Genomic DNA, 26,341 nt, shown 5'->3' on the forward strand with positions numbered 1-26,341 from the left:
AAACACAGTGGACAGAAGAGGAGACCTTATCATTCTAAAAAATTAAACAAGAAAAACTTAGAAATACAGAACACTGTCATCTGCATACAACCGTGCTTTAAAAAATGTTTTTGATGCTGTTTCTACACAACAATCTGTCAAGTTTTTTCTGTATTACACACATTAACATGACATCTGAACTGTCTACTTATTAAATGAATCTGTTTATTTGGTAAAATATCAAAATATATAACAATATAGATCAGTGCAGTCAAGACAGTTTATGAAAGTATTGCCAAAGGGTATGAAAGGGTGTGAAATAAGCCACGTACTGAAAAGACTAAACAAACCACAGTAAATAGGTTTCACTTTAAGCCCGAGTCCACATATACACAAGTATTTTTTTCTTTAGAAAATGGTTCTTTCTCCATTGTTCCCCCCAAAAGTTTCCCTCCACATTTAAACACAAATCTGTAGCATCATTAAGAGTATGGCAAACCAAGAGGCGGTGATACAAGCCTAAACCCCAGAGCAATATTGGCCAATCAGAGGCTAAGAAGGGGAAAAGGCTATTAAAAAGCTTTTACAAGTTCCACTAAGCTACTATTCTGACTCAACAGATGATACTGAGGGTATAAATCTTCCTCTGGTCAGCTCTGTCCTCTCCGTTCGCTATATACAGGGTAACTTTTTCAAAAATCCATTTCACTGTGAGACACAACCTACCACATGAAAAATGTCACGTCTTGCCGATCATTTGGACCGTGCAGTAATGCAGTCCTGCTGTTGTTTGTTTTGTTTGTTTTTCAATAAATTATCCATTTTAAATCACAGTGTATGCAAATGTTCCACCACAACAGTCTCACCTGTCACTATTTTTTGATGAACACCTTAGCTCCGCCCACAACCGCTGTGATTGTTTTAAAGAAGACACTAGCCATGATGAGTTCATCACTTCATCCACCTCTTCTTACTCTGATGCCCCTATCACTTTGGAACAGGGTAAATCTGGACTCATCAGACATGACCTTCTTCCATTGCTCCAGAGTCCAATCTTTATGGTATTTAGCAAACTGAAGCCTTTATTTTCTGATCAGTCTCACTGATCAGTGGTTTTCTTTGAGCTACAGCTGTTTAGTCACAATCCTGAGTTTCCTTCACATTGTGTCTGTGGAAATGTTCTCACTTTCACTATTGAACATAGCTGTGAGTTCTACTGTTGATTTCTTACAATCATCTAAGAATTTGATCCGACCACATTTGTTCCTTGTTGATGATGGTTCTCCACTATCCTTCAGGTTTTAATAAAGTGTTGGACGGTTCTTAACCCGATTTTAGTAGTTTCGGAAATCTCCCTGGTTGTTTTCTTTGATTGATGCAGGCCAATAATTTGACCCCTCTGAGGACAGATGAACATCCTTCCATGACCACAGGAAATGTCTTCCATCATGGTTGTTTAACCCTCGTGTTGTCCTTACCAAAAAATGTTGCTGCCTTGTCTGAACAAAGTCCAAAAATTCAGAAAAAAATTCCCAAAATTTATAAAAACTTGCAAAATCTTAAAGAAGAAAATTCCTGAAAAGTTTCCCTCAAAAATATTATTTTTTTAAATAAAAAATCCCCAAATTTGACAGCAAAATTCACTGGATTTTGGTTGATTTTTTTCTGAATTTTCTTAAACTTTTTTAATTAGTTTTTTCCCAGCAAAAAAGTTAAAAATTTCCTAAATTTTTTTTTGAAAATGTGGAAGTTTCCACTGTGAAAATATATATGTTTTTTCCCCCACATTTTTAAACCTTTAAAACGGGTCAATTTGACCCGAAGGACGACAGGAAGGTTAAGAAATGAGAAGCTCCTCACTGCATCAGCTAGGGTTAAATAAGTTGTTGCAGCTGAAACATCTTCATCACTGCAGTAATTATCCAGTGGAAGGCTCTTACATATTTGTTTAGTTAAATCCAGGTGGTGATGGGTTGTTTTTGGACAGAAAGTGTATATTATAAAACTGGTGCCTGCTGCAAGATAAGTGATGTCATGAGTTCCTGAAAGGATGAACACATACAAGTATTATTGTATGTTGCCCAAACAAACAGCTTGTTTAACCTCTTGGATGTGTTCCTGTAACGTTGTCATGGAAACGTCAGACATGTAGGGTTGGAAGAGGGACATAGATTTGTGTTCATAGTCTGTGGTTTTTGTTGACTGTGCTGTACACTGCTGACGGGTTCTCCACAGCTTCCTGACGACTCCGTCTGTCAGAACAAAACACACTTCATGAAGATAAGGACTGATAATTAGAAACAAACATTAACAACACCCTTAAAAAGCAACAGATTTCAAAAGACGACAGCATGATGGAAGGAATTAAACATTTTTCTATTCAAGAGTAGTTCACCTCACCCTGGACTGCCATTGTTAAAGTTGACAGCAGTGTACTCCACATCTTCCTCCTCCTCTTCCTCCTTTGGTTTGTTGGGCCGAGCTAGCATAATGTTGGAGTAGAGGGGATCTTCCTGCTTCTTAAAGAAACAAACACTGCTGTAGTTAAGGTCGTCCTGCTGCTCTGCTGGTGCTCTCTTCATCACAGTTGAAGGGTTGTCATATTGTGGGTCGACATCCTGCTGAAGAGTAAAAATCTCATTAACAACAGAGCTCAGGTACACAAGTCAGTGTGCTACAAGTTTTAAAAAATAATTTTATGTTTTGCTATGAAGTGTGACTACTGAAGGATTTGGGGGGGGGGGGGGGGGATCTTATGTGTGTCACAGTCCTGTACTGGCTCCCTGTCCATCTTCTCCTTTGCCCTCTTGTCCTCTCTCTCTTTCTCCTCACCTCCCTCTTCCTCATCTTCTCTCCCTCTTGTCTCCTGCTTGTCTCTCGGCTCCACCCCCTCTGTGTTGCCCCTCTGGCTGTGTTGGTGATCAGCTCATTCACTCCAGCTGCGGTGGGTGCACAGCTGGGCCAGATCAGCAATCAGTGGTAAATAAAGCCTGGCTCGCCCCATCAGTCCCTGCTGGTTCATTATCACTGCTGACTCCCTACCAACCACCCTGCCTTGTTTCTGGTCTGCTTCCCCCCTCATTTGGACTATTGTTTGTGAGTTGAGCCGTTTGTTTCGGTTTTGCCCTTTGCCCATGTAGTGGCTAGCTTAGTTTATTTTCCTTGGTTACTTTGATGCTCTGTTTGGCTCCTGGTTTAATTTGTTGTTTTTTTTGCATGGAGCTTGGTTGGTTTAGTCTGTGTTTTTGTTAAATAAATCCTTGTTCCAGCCTCAGTCTGCTTTTGGTGCCCCCCTCGTTCCTGACAAGATATTGATCAGGATGTACAGTATACACTACTGTTCAGAAGTTCAGGCAATTTCATGTTTTCCATGAAAACTCACACACTAACAAATGCACAAGGGTTTTCTAATCATCAATTAGCCTTCCAACACCATTAGCTAACACAATGTAGCATTAGAACACAGGAGTGATGGTTGCTGGGAATGTTCCTCTGTACCCCTAGGGAGATATTCCATTAGAAATCAGCCGTTTCCATCTAGAATAGTCATTTACCACATTAACAATGTCTCGACTGTATTTGATTCATTTAGTGTTATCTTCTTTCCAAAAAAAATTCTTTCCAAAACAAGAACATTTCTAAGTGACCCTAAACTTTTGAATGGTTGTATACATCCACACTACTGAAAGGGCCAAAACTACATTACAACTGTGTTTATAAAAAACATTTCCCCGTCTCAGCATGGGATCATCTACGAAAGAAAAAGAACACAGAGACTGATGCAAATATAAGACTTCAGGTTTTATCAAATACAAATGAACAGGATGGGAAAAAAAAGAAAAAAAAAAGGGACATTTAGTTTATTTTGGGTGAAGAAGGCAGAAAATAAAAGAACAAAAGTACTGTTTTCATCGGTTTTTCGGTGACTTTAGAAATTGTTCCATACCTGTGTTGTATTGTCCGGGTTCTCTCTGGACTCTGAGGTTCTTTCTAAGGAACACTGCTTTCTGGATAGAACGAGGAGTGGACAAACAAATTAATCAACTGACATCTCTAAACAGCTGACTGAATTTAAAATGACTTCCTGCATGTAGCAGTAAATCTGAACCACTCACCTAATCAATAGGAAGGCAGACAGGAATATGATAACCAGAACAATAACAGTGATTGATCCAACAGCTGCTGATTTCAAAGGTCCTGGGAAACAAAGATTAAACAGAAACACTGAATATTTTTAAATTATGGGATGTTTGGCCACAGAGAATTTGATGTGAAATAATAGATCTTCAGTTAACTTCTTTCTAAAGAATGATCCATTTAAACTGTTTTGCTTGTGCTCAGAATTACATAGTACATTATTACTCTGCCAAGGAATGCAGTGGAGTTATGTGATGATCGGTGTTGGTCTGTCTGTCTGTTAGCAACATTACTATAAAAAAGGATTAACATTGGGGTTATGTAGTTAAATTCTCTGTCAATCGGAATTTCTCAACAAAGACACCATGAAGAATGAACCTAAAGGGCTTCAGGTTAGTTCATCCTTTCCACATCCTTTTGTACAGGCCAGTAAATGGATGTTATGAGAACGGTTATATTTCCCCTCATATTAAAGGCAGATAAACACACTGAGCTACAGGTTATATAGTAATACATTTTGGGCTACACACAGATTTGAGTAGGTGGCAAAATTTACTCGTACATTGTAGACATGAAACTCACGTGGTTGCAGATAAGGACAGCATGAACTGGCCTTTATGTAGTATCAGTACATAGCAGTAAGAGTGGAAACAGGTGATTGATGCTGTGATAAATGGTTGTCATTTAACTCTAATCTCTGGGCAAGATCAGTGTTTCTGTGGAAAACTATTTGATTGACAGATTTAGGTTAGGTTGTGTGACTAAATGCATGAATGTACAGTAATACCACCCCACTTTTGGTACACCATACTTTGACTGGTTTGTGGGAGTGGATGTACAGTTGTGATACCTACCAGGCGCAATGATCAAATCTAAGGAGGAGTTATGGTGCCCCCTGCTGTTTCTGACTTCACAGTAATATTTCCCACTGTGCTTTGATGTGGCATTAATGATGCTGAAATTCTGTCCTGATGCTTTTGGTGAGTCTTCATTCTCCTTGTACCAGGTGTAGTTAGCTGCTGGGTTAGCATCACTGCTGCAGGTCAGAGTCACTGAACTTCCCTCCATTATCTCACCAGATGGGCTCACTGACACAGAGGGAAGCTTTGGAGCATCTGGAGGACAATATAGTTGTTCATATTTGTAGACTCAACATGGAAGGACATCCACAGAAATACAGTGTGTTTGCTTACTGTGTGTCTCTGTAGAAGTGTTATACAACATACGCCATCTTACATCACTGCCATTATATTCATTGGGAAGAATCACACTCATTTTATTGCTCCGCCAAGGAATGGCAGAGGTGTGTGACGATAGGTGTTGTTTTGTCTTTCTGTCTGTTAGCAACATTATTAAAAAAGGACTAAAGGATTTGGATGAAATTTTCAGAGAAGGTCAGAAATGAAACAAGGATCAAGTGATTAGATTCTGGCAGCGATGCAGCTTATAGTCTGAATTCACAGATTTGTTAAAGATTGCTGTCTCATTGCGAGATAGCGGCATGGCGTCACTGTAACCATGACAACAAGTGAACACTACGTCAGCTGCCTGCTGATGATCACATGATTCTACTACTACTTATCGGGACTTATCCGATGGAAACGAGACGCCTGAGCAGCACTGACGGAGTGCTGCATTCTCTGAGTGCTTTTCTTGTTCTATTTATTTGATGACGTATCATTTCCTTATGACCAGCGGGTTTGCACACTGATACAAAATTGAAGCTACTGCGATCAATGAGGAAGGCCTATGTTGGTCCTAATGTGTTACATTGTGACATGTAAAATAAAGACAATTCAGATTTGCACCAAACCAAATATTGTGTTTTAGATCTGTTTTTTTTTGTTTTTTGGAGACGACTTGCAGTTTTTGAGGCCACAGACTGTAGATAAGAGATTATCAAACCTTCAGAACATAATCATTCAGCAATGTGCTTCCAACCGGCACCATTATTTCTAATGACCAACAATCTGTCCACATACAGTTGGTTGAAAATACATGAGCTGCAAATGTGACCATGGTTCTTACTCCCTCAGTTATAAATAACTCTACACCATGTAAACAAGTCTAGTATTCAACTCGACAATTTATTTGCAAATTTGCATGTAACGCATTAGCAAACTTGATAATATGAACTAGTTGGAGATTTTCCAATAAAACACATTTACTTGAATCAAGTGAATTTTATTTCTTCAACCGAGATTGTGTAGCTTTTACAAATAACACCTGAGCTTGAAAAAATGCATGAAAAGTAAAATGAACCTTGTTTCTTTTAAAATACAACTCAAAACGAGATAATTTCAAGATTGTTTGACTGAACAAGATATTTATGATGCATTGTCTTTCAACAAGTCCCTCCATCTTCCTGAAATGTCACTTGTTCAGTAAATTCATCTTAAATCAAGTGGGATGAGACATTCTGACTAAAAAAAAGTTCTTGCAGTGTAGATTCAATCTGTTATTTTCAAATTAGCTGCTGTACTCACATTTCACATCAATACCAAAGTCTTCAGATGTCCTCTTGCCCAGCACATTCTCCACTGTACAGCAATAGAGTCCAGAGTCTGAGGACTGGATGGAGCTGAAGATAAGCTGTGACTCATTACTGAGAGATTGAAGGGCTGGATTTCCATTCCTCTTGTACCAGGTGTAATTAGCTGCTGGGTTAGCATTACTGCTGCAGGTCAGAGTCACTGAACTTCCCTCCATTATCTCAGCAGATGGACTCACTGACACAGAGGGAAGCTTTGGAGCATCTGGAGGAGATTTGGACAGACAGACAACACAATATAACTGAAAATTAAACATGAAATATATGAATTACATCCACTTCTGCTGTTGTGGCAGTACTTTTGTTTTTCAGATTTACCACTATGAAGCTGAGGACCATTTGTCTGTCATGAATAAATCTTCTAAATTGTTTCATTAACTCCAACTGAGTGCAGCGAGCTGTCAGGCTGAAAATAACAGAAATCTTTGAGCAGAAACATAATTGAGAAGCAAGAACATGCAACGTTCTGTATGTGTGTCTGTGTAACTGGATTATATTTGAAAATGTTGTAGAACAAAATGTATTCAAATATTGCTTTTCTTACAATGGTTTTACTGATAACAGTTCAACTCTAATTTAAATAAATACTATTTATACAATACCGTTCAAAAGTTTAGAGTCACTTAGAAATGTCCTTATTTTTGAAAGAAGGCTGTTTTTGTTAATGAAGATAACATTCAATGAAACAGAAACACAGTCTAGACATTGTTAATGTGGTAAATGAATATTGTAGCTGGAAAAGACTGATTTTTAATGGAATATCTCCATAGGGGTACAGAGGAACATTTCCAGCAACCATCACTCCTGTGTTCTAATGCTACATTGTGTTAGCTAATGGTGTTGAAAGGCTAACTGATGATTAGAAAACCCTTGTGCAGTTATGTTAAGACATAAATAAAAGCGTGACTTTTCATGGAAAACATGAAATTGTCCGGATGACCCCAAACTTTAAAATGGTAATGTATGTCTATATTAAGCTCTACAAACCTTCAGGGTGGTTCCATCTGGAATTATAATTGCACTGTAATGTTGGTATGAATGTGTATTTTACTTTTTCGGTGCATGATGAAGTGAACTTACACACTGCAGGAGATCTGTGTTGCTCGTGTGATTTCAGAGCACAAGAGATTCTGTCTCCAAGATAAAACCAGTCTTCAAAAGAAAATGTCACCACATCCATTTTCTGTCCATTCTTAAACCAGACGTAGGAATGACCAGATGGAGTGCAGCTGCTGAGACACTTCAGCTGTAAACGAGTGTCACTCTGAGAGTCTGATATTCTGGTCACATGAACCTGGAGAGCTGGATGTGATACAAAGGAACCAAACTTAGTATCTTAGCTTTGCATCATAATAAACATGTTCAGTGTTGTGGTTAAATGTACCAAACTGGTGTATTTACATGTGTTTGTGTTTGTCATTACCTGTGACAGTCAGAGTTGTTCCATGTAAATCACTGCCCCATTCATCCAAAGATGTTTTGAATTTGAAGCGATATTCAGCAGAATCAGTTTCTCTCAGGTCTCTGATTGTCAGTCTGGAGCCTCTGCTCCATGTATCAACCTGAACTCGACTTACATACTGGGAGTCTTTGCTGATGTCCTCAGGTTTAGAGGAATTCAACCACCGATGACTTTGTTGAGGACTAAACCAAAATGATGATGTGGTAGATTCATAACTTTGATAAGTGCAATAAATGACCACTGTTGATCCTCTGACAGCACAGATTCTTCTGTCATTGTAGTTCACTTTGTTGCAGGATTGACCACGGACACCTGAAAGATTTTTTTCAATATTGTCAAGAAAACTGTAGTTTTCACTGCAGTACTTCACAACTGTTGTGACCTCTGACCTATGGGTCATTCCATATCACATAGACAAAGATGGTTGCACCACCATCTCAGATTGTCTTCATTTTTAGTTATCTGCAGAAGGATAAAAATGATTGAGAAACCCAAAGTTACAGCCTCACAGGCCCACTGGTTTTCATTTTACAGCCTGTTGAAGAGGAGGGTCCTTAATTTTTAAAATCCGTCATTTTTTGATGATTTCAAACCCTAAAAATTCAGGAAGTACTCAATATATCTTCCTCAAATTTTAAAGTTCTGATGTATAAAATAAAGTGGTCAGACAAGTGTTATGATGAAAATCTGTTGAGGCACAACCATATAAAAAGTGCATAAGATTACAATAAGCTCCAAAATGAAATGCATTTATTAAGTACTTAACATTACTCTGCTGGGTCAGGATAGGTCAGATTTTGTTGTATGGGTCATAAGCAATTCTTTGATACATTTAAGGGACACTAAATGTGCCTAGGGAGGGCTAGGGAAGCTGTCAATCACAGGTCGTTCGCCAAAATTCACCATATTTAGGCTGAAATTACTCCATGTGGACAAGGTGGCACATTTTTGAAATTTTGTAGGTTTCAAGATATACATGAAACCTTGTAGAAAAAGATAAAATGAACTTTGGTTCTTGCTGTATTCATTCTCCACAGCTTATACCAATAAGGATGTTTTTCTCTTTCAGGTGGTGCTGGAAACATAGTGAACAAATCATATATGCTCTTATGTTTTAGTTAGTGAACCAGGTGACACTACAGAATCCACAGCTGAGTCAGAAGACATATCCCCTGGGCAGTACGGAGCATGTCTATATGATGGCCAGTGGTGGCTTGGCAATGTCAAGTCACATTCCTCAGAGCATGATGATTTTGAAGTACAATTTTTGCACCCGCATGGACCAGTCAAGTCCTTTTACTGGCCGAAACATACGGATGAGTGCTGGGTGCCCAAAGAACATATCCTGTGTGTTGTCCCAGTGCATGATGCAGTTGGTTTAGGGAGGCGTTATAGGTTTCCTGATGCAAGCATTTTGAAGAGAGTTGAGGACTTGTGGAGATCAAAGTCAAAAATGTTGTCTAAATAACTTCCATGTCTCTAATATGTTTAAATTAGTGACATTTGATTGTCTAGGTTGTGTTTAGGTTGTAAGTTGTAAGAAACCACCAGCGAGTCAAAAATGTTTCTCCCTGTACACTTTGTGCCTCATTTTCAAGATGTTGACAAGCAGAACCAAAGTTCTTTTGTAGTTTTTTTTAAAGTTAAGATAAAAATTTAAAATTTTTCTGTCTGAAACTTGTACAACCTTGTCCACAATCTGAAATTTTAGTTCAAAAATAGTCATTTTTTGCTAACGACCACTGTTTGAGACATTATTGCAAGGTTGTGAATAACATTTTCAGTACTAGTCATGCTTTGATACTTACTTTATGTTGTATTCTACCAAACTGAACCATTTTTGAGGACCAAATGATCTCTCTTGACCAGGAAATGCCAATATGAAAACCTCATCTGAAGATTTCTTTCACATATTGAGAGGTCTGGTAAATATAGGAGACATATACCTTGCTTGAAGCTCAAAATATTATGTACTATATACATATATTTAGTCCTGAAAATTTCAAGCAGATATCTTGAGAGGTTCCTGAGATATAAAGTTGTGAAAACTGAAAAAAATTTCAGACGGAAACTTAAAAACATGACCCTTGCCCCTTTGTGGGCCTGTAGAACCATGAGGATTGGGTTTAGGACCTCAAAATTTTGGCTTTCCCAATGAAATGTACCAAAGAATGGTACAAAAAATATGAAGCAATTTTGAGGTGGTGGGTGCACCCACTTTTCTGGATTCTTGTCAATTTGGCATGGAATGACCCCCATGTAAAAGATATATGAGGGAGTTAGAAGCAGAGTGGTCCAACCCACAACTGAGTTTTATATCATTTCTGTAATATTTATGGTCTAGACTTTAGCAGTAAAGTGGTCCAACCCACAACCCAAATACAGCGTTACAGTGGAATGTTAGATCATTCCTGAAAACACAAAACTTTGAATCCATTTTTTGTCAAAAACTGCAGAAAGATGGTTAGACCACTCTGCTTCCAAACCCTCCATGTGAAGTCATTGAACAGCACATGAACTAAAATGTTGAAAAAATTGTGAGTTGAAAATTATGGAGTAAAAAACTCACAGACTGAAGCTGAAGGGAAATCCTCAAATCCTCTTAGAGCACAAGAAAAGCTGTCTCTGTACTGAAAGTCTACTGAATGAGAACGTGTTGCTATCCCAGTATCACGTCCATTTTTGTACCAGACATAGGTAGAATGATCAGGTAAAAGACAGTCACTGTGACATGTCAGTGTTTTCCAGCTGGAAGATGAGTTTGGCACATTTACACGCAGATCTGTAAAGAAAAAACAGGAAGAGTTTTTATGAAAAAAAATATCAACACAGACATGCAAATGCATAAGAAATTTATGTCGTCATTTTGCAGATGCTGGAAATAATTGACATATCAACCTGTGACAGATAAAGTGACTCCAGTTGGACTACTATAAAGTCCTCCAAGTGGGTTTGTTATGAACCTGATCCTGTAAACAGCTGAGTCGCTCTCTCTCAGGTCTCTGATTCTCAGAGTGCATCTCTTCCCATCACATCTGTACTCCACTCGATCTGCGTCGGCTTCATCTGTTGTCAGATCCACAGAGTCTTTAATGAACCAGAATGTTTTCTGAACTGTGAGATAATAGCCATCCATGTAGGTTGTTTGTTTGTAATTGCAGCTCATTTCCACTGTTGATCCTTTTACAGCACAGATCTGAGTAGAAGTGAAAGTCACTCCCCAGTCATCCTGACCCTGTACCACTGTAACACAGAGCACATCAGAAACCAGGATCAGATTCACATATAAACATCAGACAGAATATGACCATAAAACTTCTGCTCTGTGCTTTTTGGTCTTAGCTTCTGTGTTTGTTATAAATATTTTTCAAACAGCTGATATAAAAATACAACAGTTTTCTTCAGGACTGATAAAGTTATATCTTATCTTATCTCATCATCTAATCGTGTCTCATTTCATCTCATCTTATCTCATCTTAAATACTCTAAATATCAAGTTTCTAAGTCATTTTTGGTTCATTCCAAAGCAAGAGGAAAAATCTACAACTAAATGAGAACATAGAATGTGAACAAACCACTGAAGTACTTTAATACTTGATTTAAATAAATAAAAAAATAAAAGTTTGTGCATCAAAGGAGAAGTGTGTGCTTTATAATAATAGATCTGCTCTGTTGACTTCCTTGCTGTTGTCAGGCTGCAGCAGAACATGAGTGGAAACTGTGATGAAAACCACAGATGTGATTAAACTGTGGGTTTGGTCATTATTTCCGTCAAATGAATGTGTTCTCAGAGCTTTGAAATGCTGAAGCATCCAGAAAGAGACATTACAGGTGTTCTCAGGAATGAGGTTAAGGTCACATTTTAATCATGAAATCAATTTAGCAAGAGATATTGTGATCATTAAAGAGAAATTCAACAAGCCTTCAAATTTAAGGAGCAGAAACCATGAAATGTTGACATCATGCATCAAAATACACTCAAAAATATAAACGCAACACTTTTGTTTTTGCTCCCATTCTTTATGAAATGAACTCAAAGATCTAAAACTTTTCCCACATACACAATATCACCATTTCTCTCAAATATTGTTCACAAATCTGTCTAAATCTGTGATAGTGAGCACTTCTTTGCTGAGATAATCCATCCCACCTCACAGGTGTGCCATATCAAGATGCTGATTAGACACCATGATTAGTGCACAGGTGTGCCTTAGACTGCCCACAATAATAATAATAATAATAATAATAATAATAAGGCCACTCTGAAAGGTGCAGTTTTATCACACAGCACAATGCCACAGATGTGGCAAGATTTGAGGGAGCGTGCAATTGACATGCTGACAGCAGGAATGTAAACCAGAGCTGTTGCTCGTGAATTGAATGTTCATTTCTCTACCATAAGCCGTCTCCAAGGGCCTTTCAGAGAATTTGGCGGTACGTCCAACCAGCCTCACAACCACAGACCACGTGTAACCACACCAGCCCAGGACCTCCACATCCAGCATGTTCACCTCCAAGATGGTCTGAGACCAGCCACTCGGACAGCTGCTGAAACAATCGGTTTGCATAACCAAAGAATTTCTGCACAAACTGTCAGAAACATTCTCAGGGAAGCTCATCTGCTGCTCGTCGTCCTCATCGGGGTCTTGACCTGACTCCAGTTTGTCGCCGTAACCGACTTGAGTGGGCAAATGCTCACATTCGATGGCGTCTGGTACGTTGGAGAGGTCTTCTCTTCACGGATGAATCCCGGTTTACACTGTTCAGGGCAGATGGCAGACAGCGTGTGTGGGTGAGCGGTTTTCTGATGTCAATGTTGTGGATCGAGTGCCTGCCGCCCCCATTAAAACAAAATTGCACCTTTCAGAGTGTCCTTTTATTGTGGGCAGTCTGACGCACACCTGTGCACTAATCATGGTGTCTAATCAGCATCTTGATATGGCACACCTGTGAGGTGGGATGGATTATCTCAGCAAAGAAGAAGTGCTCACTATCACAGATTTAGGGGCCGTTTATACGAGGACCATCCTAACAGAAAACGCAAAAGTGGCGTCTTGTCATTTCACGTTTAGACGAGCGGTTTTGAAGGAAATCTGCGTATATACGGTGACTCTATAGTGTGTGGAATTCGGTTGGATATGCATGCCAGGCAGCTGGGTGGCGCTGTGATAAAACTCTGCCATGTCTACGCGCATGCTTACTATCTCCCTTTTCGGATCTCCGCCGCGGTAAATGTTCATGAATGGAATCTGTACACATTCTGTACGTTTGTTGGTACGACTCCTGTAGTGTACATAGAGCTGCCAGAGTTGCTTGAAGGTACAAAGGATGGAAATAATCACACATCTTTGTTTACGTCCTTGTACCGGCCGGCAAACCAAAGCACGTATGTGACGTAATCGCGTACGCGACGTGGTCAGATCTCGGCAAAGTTTTGCGTTTTGCTGTTTAGACGGAAACATAAAGGCGGAGCGTTTTCTACTTTTCCACTCTGGAGGCCGGTTTCAAATTTTTGCGTTTTCAAGCCCCCAAAACGCCGTCCTCGTATAAACGATAGGGTGTTTTGTTGAAATATTTTGCCGTTTTCACCTGCAAGCGTCCTCGTGTAAACGGCCCCTTAGACAGATTTGTGAACAATATTTGAGAAAAATGGTGATATTGTGTATGTGGGAAAAGTTTTAGATCTTTGAGTTCATCTCATAAAAAATGGGAGCAAAAACAAAAGTGTTTTGTTTATATTTTTGTTGACTGTAGTTATTACAGTAGTTCACTGACTGATCAACCTGCCTAAAATACTGTTAGGTTGTGTGATTTGCAATTTACTGTGAACATATCCTCAAGATTTCTGTGAACTGCATGTTTTGTAAGAAAAACCCTAAATTTGTAAATCAACAAGTAACTATAGCTGTCAGATACAGTTCTAAGAAAAAGTATTTACCCCCTTCTTGAATTCTTATTTGTTGGAATATTTCCCCCGCTTAAACATTTCAGATCATCAAACAAATTTAAACATTGGACAAAGATAGCCAAAGTTTAAAAAAACAAAAAAGGACTATACAAACCTACCTGGCCGTGTGAAAAAGTAATTGCCCCCCTTTGTTCAATCATGAATTAACTGTGGCTAATCACATGTTTTGTAAAGGAAGTTAAATTTCACTGACCACACCCAAACCTGATTACCTCCAGACCTGTTCAATCAACAAATCACTTCAATAGAACCTGTCTGACTAAATGAAATCAGTCAAAAGATCTAAAAAAAAAAAAAACTGCAACAAAATGATCCAAAGAAGTTCAAAAAAAGATGGGAACTAAAGTCACATCTATCTCTCTGGAAAGGGTTACAAAGACATTTCTAAAGCTTTAGGACTCCAGAGAACCGCAGTGAGAACCATTATTTACAAATGGACAAAACATGGAACAGTGGAGAACCTTCCTAGGAGTGGACCAACGATCAAAATTACCCCAAGATCACAGTGACGATTCATCCAGGAGGTCACAAAGGAACCCAGGACAACAAGAACTGCAGGCCTCCTTTGTCTCAGTTAAGGTCAGTGTTCATGACTCAACAATAAGGAAGAGACTGGACAGAAATGGATCCATGACAGAGTTCTAAGGTCTAAACCACTGCTGACCAAACATCTGAATGTTCCCCAAGAGAGAATATTCTATGGACTGACGAGATGAAAGCTGAACTTTTTGGAAGGTGTGTGTCTCATCACATCTGGATAAAGAACATCATAGCAACAGTCAGACATGGTGGTGATAGTGTGGTGGTCTCGGGCTGCTTTGGACGACTTGCTGTGATTGATGGAACCATGAATTCTCTACCAGAAAATCCTGAAGGAAAACGTTTGGCCGTCAGTTCCTGACCTCAAGCTGAAGCACACTTGGGTTCTACAGCAGGAAAACGATCCAAAACACACCAGTAAGGCGAAATGTGAAAAAATAAGAATTTGAGAAGAGGGTAAATACTTTTTCATGGCACTGTAAATGCAGTCAAGAAAAAAGTACATTTCTCTCTCAACTGTAGTAGAGAAGCAGCATTACAATTATCAAGTATCTAAGATTTATACTGAAGCACGAAACATTCCACCATCACACCACCATACAGGAAGCATTTAATACCAGAAACGACTCTGCTTTCCTCTGAAACCTTTGATTTCAAGAAAGAAAAATTAGTGTCTGCAGAGTTTGTACCACATTGCAAAACATCAACTCAGCTGTATATACTTGCTAAAAAATAACCTCTTCAAAAAGTGTTGTAAATGCCTTCAAGTATAAACGTACATTACCTGGTACGCAGAGAAGGAGGACAACAAATCCACTCGCTGCTGCTGCTAAACTCATAGCTGCTCTTTTTGACTGTTAAATCACATCAACAGGATCTCAAACACAACAGAAATCTGACTTGTCAGTTTGTCACAGTAAACATTTCTTGACCAAAAAGTAGAGGACGTGTTCCTTGAAGACAGTTTCTACTGTGAATGGAAACATTTTCTTGATCAGAGCTAGAGCTGTTAAACACAGACTTCCTTCCTCTTTAGATTATTAATACTCATGAACACAGACAGGCAGTAAATCCCCAAGCTGAAATGAAGAAATGATTCTTACTGATGATTTGCATGCATGGAGCTCTTCAAAACAGTACTGTTCAATAGTTTGGGGTCACTCAGACAATTTCATGTTTTCCATGAAAACTCCCACTTTTATCCATGTGCTAACATAATTGCACAAGGGTTTTCTAATCATCAGTTAGCCTTTTAACACCATTAGCTAACACAATGTAGCATTAGAACACAGGAGTGATGGTTGATGGAAATGTTCCTCTGTACCTCTATGGAGATATTCCATTAAAAATCAGCTGTTTCCATCTAGAATAGTCATTTACCACATTAACAATGTCTAGACTGTATTTCTGATTTATTTAATGTTATGTTCATTGAGACAAAAAGCTTTTCTTTGCAAAACAAGAACATTTCTAAGTGACCCCAAACTCTTGAACAGTAGTGTACATGAATTAAAGTTGCTCTATATTATTTAAAGTTGATATTATCAGTCAAAGTTGCTCTATAGTAGTTGAAGTTTAAAAAGCCACAGATTTACTTATTTATAGTCACAGCATTAATCTGTATGATGATTAGATTTTTTTGTAAATACAACAATTTCTTTTGGGTGGACGGTGTGAACTAAAAGTGACAGATCTGTTTAAACCTTTCTTTTTATAAGTTCTCCTCTAGTTAGTTAAATGTTTGTTTAAACCAAATGTCCAATAAAGGTGGAGTTAAGGGCAGATTTTTAAAAACTTTTTCAAGAACTCTAAGAACAGATGTGAAAGTTTGATCACATATCTCAATCAGAAGCCTGCTTCTTTTATTATTGCAGATTTTTGCAACCTTTTAAACATGAGACATGTTTGTCAAAGTCTCTGTGACATGAAGATCACACAGGAAACTGGGTGTGTACAAAGGTGATAAATATGCAAAAGTCTGAGCCTTTTTTTATGCAGTATACTGTACAGCACACGACAGACGTTCATCACAGTTGCTCAGTAACTGATATTTATTATAGTTGTTATTTACATGGTGCAACATGAGCATTTCATACCAGAAATAGACTTTGTGAACTGCATATAAAATAGGAGACAGTGCACACCATGATGGTACTGCAGAGTAGACCAGACATTTTGACAAACAGAGTTTTTAAATATTTAAAGAGGTAAACAACTGACATCATAGCATGAGTGGTTGATTCACTTTAATGTAGGCGAAAGTCCAATGTGATAGATGTGGTAAAAGAAAAATATAACATTTCTCTTCTTTAACAGATTGAAGAGCAACCTTTCAATCATATTTGACTGCATGATTATCTCTGATCTGACTGCTATTCTCAGAAACGTCTCTCAGGCAGAAACTGTAAAGACTGAACAGGAAACACAAGCCACTGCCACAAATTCTAGGAAGAAAATAATCTACACTCACAGTGGCTAATGCTACACTAATGACTGGACACTGCTAAAGGCAGCCACAAATTAACCTGAAACAGAGACTGGGAAACAAAGAAATAATTTTTAAGATATGAACCTACACTACTGTTCAAAAGTTTGGGCTCACTTAGAAATGTCGTTATTTTCAGTCACCGTTCACAGCAGTAACACAGGTCAGATAACAGTGCTTTGGGCTGGTGTTAGCCTTTGGAGAATGATAATATAATAATAAAATATATAAGGATTTAGCACTGAAAGATAAAGGTAAGACTGGAGTCCCACTGGAGTTGTCCATTTATTCCACATACACTACCATTAAAAGGTTTGGGGTCACTTAGAAATGTCCTTTTTTTTTTTTTTTTTTAAAAAGGCAGTTTATTTCAATGACGATAACATTAAATGAATCAGAAATACAGTCTAGATATTGTTAATGTGGTAAATGACTATTCTAGCTGGAAACTGCTGATTTTTAATGTAATATCTCCATAGGGGTACAGAGGAACATTTCCAGCAACCATCACTGTGTTCTAATGCTACATTGTGCTAGCTAATGGTGTTGAAAGGATAACTGTTATGACCCCTCCTCAGTCCCTGCCTTTCTCTCTCCTTGTGTTTATTTATCCCTGTCTGTCATCTCCCAAATGGCTCCTGATTTATTATTATTTGTAGCCTCATATTTTAGCCTAACCTGGTAAATATAAATGATTTGTGCATTGATAAACTCTTTTTACATGAAGTGTTTTTATGAGAAGCCTCATAATTGCCTCATTTTGTGCATTTGTTCTGTTACAAAAGCAGGCATTCTTACTTTTTAAAAAATATTGTCATAAAACTTTTTTACACAAAAAATAAATAAGTAAATGAACAAAACTCTGCACATAAACCCACAGAACAGAAACAGAACCACACTTTGTGTTCAAACACTATAAATGTCCTTGGTGCAGGTTGGCATTCAGAAAAATGATACACAGCCGAAAACAGTTGATAGTTTCTCATTTGTAACACACATGACCAAAGTAAAAATTGTTGTTCAATCAAGGTAATATTTTGCAGGTGTGTTAAACAGTTGACATATTTGTATGTGTTACATGCGGTCAAATGTCCGTCTCTACAGGAAGACATGTCACTAATGTGCACTACCAGTCAAAAAGGAACACACAGGAGGATGTGGTCTAGAGACAACCCTTCTGCTTTCATTGTGGTTGGTACAAAACACATCATATAGGTCAGAAGCTTTGTTTTCCTACACATTACTGGATAAACTTTAGCATTCATTTTGTAGTCACATCACAACTAAAGACACAACAGTAGAGACATTTATAATCATTTCCTCTGCATCTCTTACAGCTTAGATTCCATTTATGAAATTATGCAGCCAGCAGTTTAAAACAGGACAGTTTCTATGTAGAACAGATACTAGTGGCTGGAAAACAAAAAGACAACAAGAAGAGTACTCTCCAGATCATGTGAAACTCCTCAGGGATGCTTCCAGTAAATTAAATTCCACTGAAGACCCAGTCACAGAAGTTACACTTACACACACACCTACACAGACACAGCACTTCAGTGGTCTCGGTCCTGCCTGACTGATAGAGCTGAGTATGTGGCCCTTTGGAAAGCCTGATCTAGGTCACATCATCAGCAGGCATGGAGCTGCTTTCCATTGCTATGCTGATGATACTCAACTCTGTGTCAGGTTGGACCCTACATCCCCAACATCATTGTCCAATCTCAGCGACTGCCTGTGGGAAACGAAGGCGTGGATCAATGACAACTTTCTCCAGCTGAACAGCTCAAAAACGGAAGGTCTCCTCATTGGAACCCCACACCAACCAACTTATCTGTAGCACTTTGAGATTTGGTTTTCAAATGTAAAGTGCATTATAAACTAAATTTATTATTATTATTGTTTGCCTGTATATGTAGCCCTGTGACAGACTGGTGACCTGTCCAGGGTGTCCCCTGCCTTCGCCCGAGTCAGCTGAGATAGACTCCAGCACCCCCCACAACCCTCGTGAGGATAAAGCGGTGTATAGAGAATGGATGGATGGATTATTTTTACCTACACACACACACACCATCTTGTTCTCCACACTGAGTGCTGTTTTTCCTCTTCCTTGTGTCCTTTTTTCCTCTGTGAATCCCTCTTTAATGTGCCTCATGCAGGTGTTGAAGGTAAGGGAGGGACATAGTTATGGTTTCCATGGTTTCTTGTCTCGACCGTGCTGGTCTAGTGTGTGTTCGAAGCGGCACTTATCACCATGGAAACAGCCTGTGGTCCGCCAGTAGAAGCACTCGTCACCATTTATAGGTGCCCCCTGCCTCGACCTGTGTGGAACCAGAAGAGAAGATCCTGCATCATATTCATGTGAATACAGTAAACACAAGTAAATAATGGATTGTAGATCGTGGATGGTTGGTGTCAACAATGATAATATACACCAACTTGGCATAACATTATGATCGTCTGTCAAAAATCCTCTGAACCACTGGGTCTGGACCAGAGGATCTCTCATGGTTTCTATGATGTCTGAACCAGGACGTTGGCAGTGGATTCTTTGGGTACTCTGGGTTGTGCAGTGGGGCCTCTGGGATTAAAACTTGTTCCACTGTATCCTGTTGATGTTTGATCAGAATGAGGTCTACGAAGTTTGGAGGTCAAATCAACATCTTGGGGAATTGTCATGTTCCTCAAGATGTTCATGATTTTTGAGGTTTTGATGTGGTGGGGTGCATTTTCCTGCAGGAGTAGGCCAGTGACATTTAAGATTTACATTTAAATGGAGTGTGTTCTGACACCACAATCCAAGGTTTTCCAGCAGAACACAACATAGAACCAAGATGATCAATGTTCTTCACTTCACTGCCAGTGGTCAGAATGTTGTGGCTGATTGGTGTAAATACCTTACCCTAACTGGCATGTATGATAAGTGGTAAAAACAAACCAATCTGAAAAATTACAACACCACACAGATACACTTTAGTAAGTCATCCTGATGCAGCGCTGAAGCCAAGGCTGGTGTTGGTCCTTTGCATGGAGGGCAGGGTCCGCTGGATCCAACCATCTGGGTACCTCATCAGCAGCTTGCTGCCCCTCAGCTCCACCCCCTGGTCATGAGGACACACTGCAGCTGATCAAACTTTACATGAGAGCTCCTTGTTGAAACTCATAGCTGCACATTACAGTTTTTCACAATTGCTAAAACACATTCCTTGAAACCTCCACCCATTTTCTCAAAACCTTAAACACAAATCCAAACTACATTCACAAAACCTCAGACTTTTCTATCAAAATCAAACTATCACCTCAAAACCAGTTCTCCTGTGTCCAAAACCAAATTATGCGTTCAGATCTTACACACAGCAAGGAAAAACATGTTCACCTCAGATCATTCATTAGACACTACATGGAATAACTTAGGACACAGCATGCAGTCCATGTAGTGAACAGAAAATGTTTATTTTACTGTAAATGCATTTAGCAAAAAAAATAAATAAAAATCATCGAAGTCAAAGTGATATCTAAATTCACTTTCATAACAAAAATAAATACAAAACAAACTAAACAAAAGCACACTACTGCATAGTCACGGTCATGGAGATTCAGTCTCCTACATCTTGTCTTTGTGCGGGGTCTGGCCAGAGGACTTCTACATCGCAGGCTTTTTTTTCCCTTGCCAGACAACGGGGGAAGAACCCTCTGGTGTGCCGAACCCAGCCTTGACAAGACTCTGCAGTTATCTCATCACAGGCCTGTTCCATTGCCTCCAATAAATTTTCCCTGGTGTAGGGCTGTTGGTCATAGACCTTCCACCACCATGCAGAGAAAAACTCCTCTATTGGATTCAGGAAGGGGCTGTAAGGTGGAAGGAAAACCTTGATGAAGCGCTGGTTGTTAGTGAACCACTCACGAATCAGGACAGCATGGGGAAACCTCACATTGTCCTAAACTATCACATATATAGGATACACTTCTTGCTGATTCTGCTGCTCATGTTCAGTCATAACATTCTGTAGACCACCTAGAAATGCCATCACCTCTCACGCCAACTCCTCTGCCTCTCTGTATGTTTCCATCCATTGTGCATGGAAGCACATGGGCCACCTGTGCACTCTGAACTGGCTTTTATCCTTCCCACTTTGTCTGATCACATCATTACAGACATGTGTGTTCAATTTTGAGTTGTGTATAAAAGATGACAGCTGTGTTGGAGTTGTGTTCACATTTTGCTGCCAGTGATTACAATTTTGCAAGAATGTTGTGAAATGTGTTTAGTGACTGAGAATGTGTCTAAGGTTTTGTAAAAAAGAGCAGATGAGTTTTGCAAATTGAGCATAGGACCTGAACAGTGTTTAAGTTTTCGCCAAAAGAGTGTTTGATTCGAAAAATGAGTTTAGGCCACTGAGAATTTGGTTCAGAGAATGGGGTTTAGTGTTTTAGCAATTGTAAAAAACTGTAAATACTCTGAGTAGTCACTAAAGACTACATAGAAAAAAGGAAAACACAATGCTCAGGACATGAAGCAGTAAAAATAAATGTTTATTTAGGCTAAATGCATGTTGCAAAACAATACCTGGGAATTTGTAACACTTGTACATAGAAAAAAGAATTTGCAAAAAAAACAGAAATCCTGTGCATTTACATGTAGCACTTGTATGTAAAAATAAAGCACAAAAAATTACAAATGAAATACAAAGAAAAGAAGTGCATTACTCTGCCACAGCATCATTTCTCCGTACTGGGTCAGGCCACAGGACTTCATCTACATCACAGGACACACTTTCTCTGGCCAGGCAACGGGGGGGGGGGGGGGGGGGGGGGGGGGGACCCTGGCATGCCGTATCCATGCTCCTCTTCTTAGATTTCTGTCCATTGTTGTGCCTCACAAACCAGTGCTTTGGCTTATATGTACTCTCACATCATTAGCCACAAGTGTGATCAATTTTGAATTGTGTTCAACCAGTGACACCTGAGCTTTAACTGTGTTTGACTTTTGCCACCAGTGTGCAACACAGGTGCATCACAATGACAATGTGTTGAAAAGATGTGTCTAAACAGGTGAAAAATGCTGATGGTTTTGCCAAAAGAGTGACTGATTCAATAAGTGGGTTCAGGCAACTGAGAATTTGGTTCAGAAAATAGTTTAGTGTTTTAGCAACTGAGAAAAACTGTGAAGCTAATATTCACTGGATGCTAACTCTCTTCTCTGGGCAACACAAACAAACAAACTCCACCAACTCCTGGGCTTCACTGATCACATTATATCTGACTCTAAAGTTGAACATAAAGTTCATTAAAACCGGCACCGGTCAGTAAATGATCATTTATTATTTTATTAGTCCTTCAGTGTGTGTTGGAAATGGGGCCTTTAGAACCTGAGCACAGACACAACAGACAGGCAACAGAAGTTAAAGAAAAAGGGGGTTTTATTAAATAAGGATCTCACTACAACAAAACTAAAAGCCAGACTGTGGTGGTGATGCAAAAACCAAGCAACTGAAAAAACAACAGAGCTAAAGGAAGATACTCACAAATAGGGAAAACTAATAACTGTGGGTGAAACAAACTGAGGTCTATCCAAGCGACTGAGTCCAAAAGGTAATTCCATAAAGGGGAAACACTGAGAAGTCCAAAAACCGATGAAGTCCAGAGGTGTGATGAAAGCAGAGACAGAGATGTCATGTATATCCAACAATGAACCAGCAAAGACTGAGGGACAGGGCAGAGCTTAAGTAGCAGAGGAGGAAACCAGGTGGAATGTGTTGAGCTGATTGACTGCAGCTGATAGTAATTAATTGACATGGTGAAGCAGACAGGGGGCGAGCGACCGGAAGAGAGAGACAGGAGGGAAAGACAACAGATAGAGGGAGCCAGAGGAACAAGACAAATAGGGAGGGGAAAATGGGGAGTGATGGTGGAAGAAGGAAAAGAGGAGAGAAGGGCAGGAGCTGGAGTGGGATCGTAACAAAAGGACTGAATTACTGAACTGAAAACTGATTAAACCAAGACAACGGACAGTAAAACTGTCTGAGGAAAACGTGCTGCTGCTCCACCGATAAATACCAACAAACTTGGTGGAAGTGTCACTTTTAGTGATTTTTTAAATAAATAACAAATATGAGGCTTTTATTTTTCTGGAAGTAAAAGGAAATGTTGCTTATCCATAGCTTCGCTAACTTAACTTTAGCTGCTCTTTCACCATGTTCTAACTCAGGGATCGGCAACCCGTGCGGCTCTTTCATCCCTCTGTTGCAGCTCCTTGTAACTTTGGAAAATAAATAATCAGCAGGCTATTTAATTAAAATTTCTTTGATTTCAGTTTGTTTGTTTTTAAAATTTAATTCTAAATTTGAAGATTACAGTGATCTTGTAACATCAAAATAAAACGTTTTAAATTTTTGTCTGTCAAAATATGTTCCAGCCGTCAATCTCCGACACTCACTGCCTGCATGTATTCATTTGGAGTCCTGTTGATCTTCAGATCCCAGTGTTTGCTCTGCATTCATTCAGCAGCGGCGGGCCACATTCCTAAATCCTAGCCGTTGCTCCTTCAAATTTCTTTCTTTTCCTTATTGTCGCAAATACACCACCGCCGCATGTCTCCGCCTTCACAGCAGAGTCCTGCATTGTGTCGGGTACTCGTGAGTACTAAGGTAAACTACGGATAACTGTTTTGCTCAGTATCTACTCTTTGATATGTCAGGGTAATACGACGTTAATAGCACGGCTCGATGTCACGTCCAGCATCCAGGCAGCAGGTCAGAGAGTCAGAGGAGTGTTGTCTTGGAAAATAGGGCAGCAACTTACCGGAGAAAAGTTATTAGCTTAAGATAGACAGATTTTACAAGTTAAATAGACATTCGCAAAATATTGATTTCCAGCTAACATTATGTAACATATGAGGTCCAAGCGCAAAAATGACATTAACCAAGTAAGATAAATATTAGTGGTAGGACACAATTAAAAAAATGAATCTAATTAGAGGCTTTGTAATTAATTAATCACGACTGATTAACAAGGGCATAGAGGTAAAAAAACAAAAACAAAAAAAAAAACGATATATGCAGTGTTGTCTTCATTTTAAATGCCAAAAGGATTTTGCGGCTCCCGGTGTTTTCTTTTCTGTGGGAAACGGGTCGAAATGGCTCTTTGAGTGTTGAAGGTTGCCGACCCCTGTTCTGATAGATCATTTTTCATATTAAAATAGCTGCACTTCCTTTGAATATTTGGTCATTTCTTATGTTGCTGCTGTTTCATTGCAATTATATTTTAAAAACATCACTTTAAATACAGATAATTGTAAAGAAAAAAAACAGCTCTGAAATACTCAATGAACTGATGCGTCATCTAGTGTTAAACTGAATAAGAATTCTTAATAATATAAAATGGACCTGACTGAGCTGTATTAATTAAATTCAGATATTTCAAATTGAAAGAAACACAACATTGACTGAAAGATTTCAGTCAATCAAACCTTGAATTCATTTACCTGAGAAAACCATCCTTTAATGTTTTACCTTAAAATGACCAACATTTTAAAAAATATAGCTGCAAAGTAAAAGTTTCACACTAAAGATGAACCACTGATGAACATTTAATGGCATTTACTCAATTATTATGAGGAAACAGAGATCCATTTCTAATATTTCTATCAAATATGTTTATATCTATAAAATATACTGGACATCAATAAAAATGTCTGCATAGTGAAATATATGAAGTCCATCTGTATTTATACATCATATTGATGTTTAAATAACGGGAACTGCAGCCCACGTTCAGTCAAGTTAGCAGAATTACGGATAAACAACGTTTCCAGGTTTCTCTTACGGAAAAATTACATGATTTCGAATATGTGACTTTGAAAATGTAAATCAAAATGTAATACGCGTTATCTAGCTGCTCCACTTGCTCTGAATATTTTTGTTCTCGTCTTTGTCAAGCCCAAACGAAAAATTAATCCATATTCTGGCTACACTACAGACAACAGCATCTATGGAGTGATCTAGGCACTGCCTGTGAAGCTCCTCACCTTGAGCTACAGGACCTGGACGCTTCCTTGTCGTGTTGATCCAACTTCAACACCTGCTGACCAGTTCGGAAAACTGCAAAACTTTGAATGTATCCCCAACTGTAGTCGCAAAAACTGGTTCACATGAGGACCACCCCAGGAAAGGAAGACCAAGAGTCACCTCTGCTGCTGAGGAGAAGTTCATCCCAGTCACCAGCCTCAGAAATGGAAAGTTAACAGCAGCTCAGATTAGAGCCCAGATAAATGTCACACAGAGTTCTAGTAGCAGACACATCTCTACATCAACTGTTCAGAGCAGACTGACCAATCAGACATTTATGGTCAAACAGCTGCTAAGAAACCACTACTAAGGAAAAGCAACAAGCAGAAGAGATTTGTTTGGACCAAGAAACACAAGGAATGGACATTAGACCAGTGGAAATCTGTGCTTTGGTCTGATAAGTTCAAATTTCAGATCTTTGGTTCCACCTGCTGTGTCTTTGTGCGACACAGAAAAGCTGAATGGATGGTCTCTACATGCATGGTTCTCACCGTGAAGCATGGAGGAGGAGGTGTGATGGTGTGGGGGTGATTTGCTGGTGACACTGTTGGGGATTATTTAAAATTGAAGGAACACTGAACCAGCATGGCTACCACAGCATCCTGCAGCGACATGATATCCCATCCGGTTTGCATTTAGTTGGACCATCATTTATTTTTCAACAGGACAACGACCCCAAACACACATCCAGGCTGTGGAAGGACTATTTGACCAAGGAGAGTGATGGAGTGCTGCCGTCCACTGTCATCTGACCTAAACCCAGTCCAGATGGTTTAGATGAGATGGACCGCAGAATAAAGGCAAGAGGTCCAATAAGTGCTTGACAAAGACCTTAGTTTTTTTTCACTCCTGGATCAGTTTAGGTGTTTTTACCAACAGCATGACGTCTGCATGAGGTAGAGGAACAGATAAAAACCTAAAGAAAGCAGATCAAACCAGGTAAAGAATTCAGGAAAGAAAAGTCTTCAGAGCTCCATCAGTACCGGACACCTTGATGGTTCTCATTAACGTTGGTTTAACTTTGAACTCAATGTTTCCTGTCAGAGGCTTTCAAAGTTTCCAACAGACACCAGAATGTTTCCCCCAAAGATTTGTCTCACTTGCTGCCACATTCCGTTTCCTTCACCTGAACAAGTGCTCAGCATCTCTGGGAACT

The 26,341-nt window shown here is 39.1% G+C and overlaps 1 protein-coding gene and 1 long non-coding RNA gene across 2 annotated transcripts; both read right to left on the bottom strand.

Annotated features, from left to right (window-relative positions):
• Positions 1 to 1,744: 1,744 nt before the first annotated feature.
• On the bottom strand, positions 1,745 to 3,997 carry LOC127533387 (uncharacterized). The gene is made up of 3 exons (XR_007941126.1): positions 3,926 to 3,997; positions 2,380 to 2,600; positions 1,745 to 2,231 (listed from the first exon to the last, which is right to left on the bottom strand). It is a non-coding gene; the product is annotated as an uncharacterized LOC127533387 (long non-coding RNA).
• Positions 3,998 to 4,090: 93 nt separating this feature from the next.
• Positions 4,091 to 26,190, bottom strand: LOC127533319 (B-cell receptor CD22-like). The gene is made up of 6 exons (XM_051945980.1): positions 26,169 to 26,190; positions 11,028 to 11,372; positions 10,699 to 10,911; positions 6,603 to 6,872; positions 4,967 to 5,231; positions 4,091 to 4,094 (listed from the first exon to the last, which is right to left on the bottom strand). The coding sequence occupies exons 1-6, from the start codon at positions 26,188 to 26,190 to the stop codon at positions 4,091 to 4,093; spliced, it is 1,119 nt and encodes a 372-aa protein (XP_051801940.1).
• Positions 26,191 to 26,341: the final 151 nt, after the last annotated feature.

The sequence above is a fragment of the Acanthochromis polyacanthus genome, chromosome 3 (genome assembly GCF_021347895.1).
Source record: "Acanthochromis polyacanthus isolate Apoly-LR-REF ecotype Palm Island chromosome 3, KAUST_Apoly_ChrSc, whole genome shotgun sequence".
NCBI classification, from domain to species: Eukaryota; Metazoa; Chordata; class Actinopteri; family Pomacentridae; genus Acanthochromis; species Acanthochromis polyacanthus.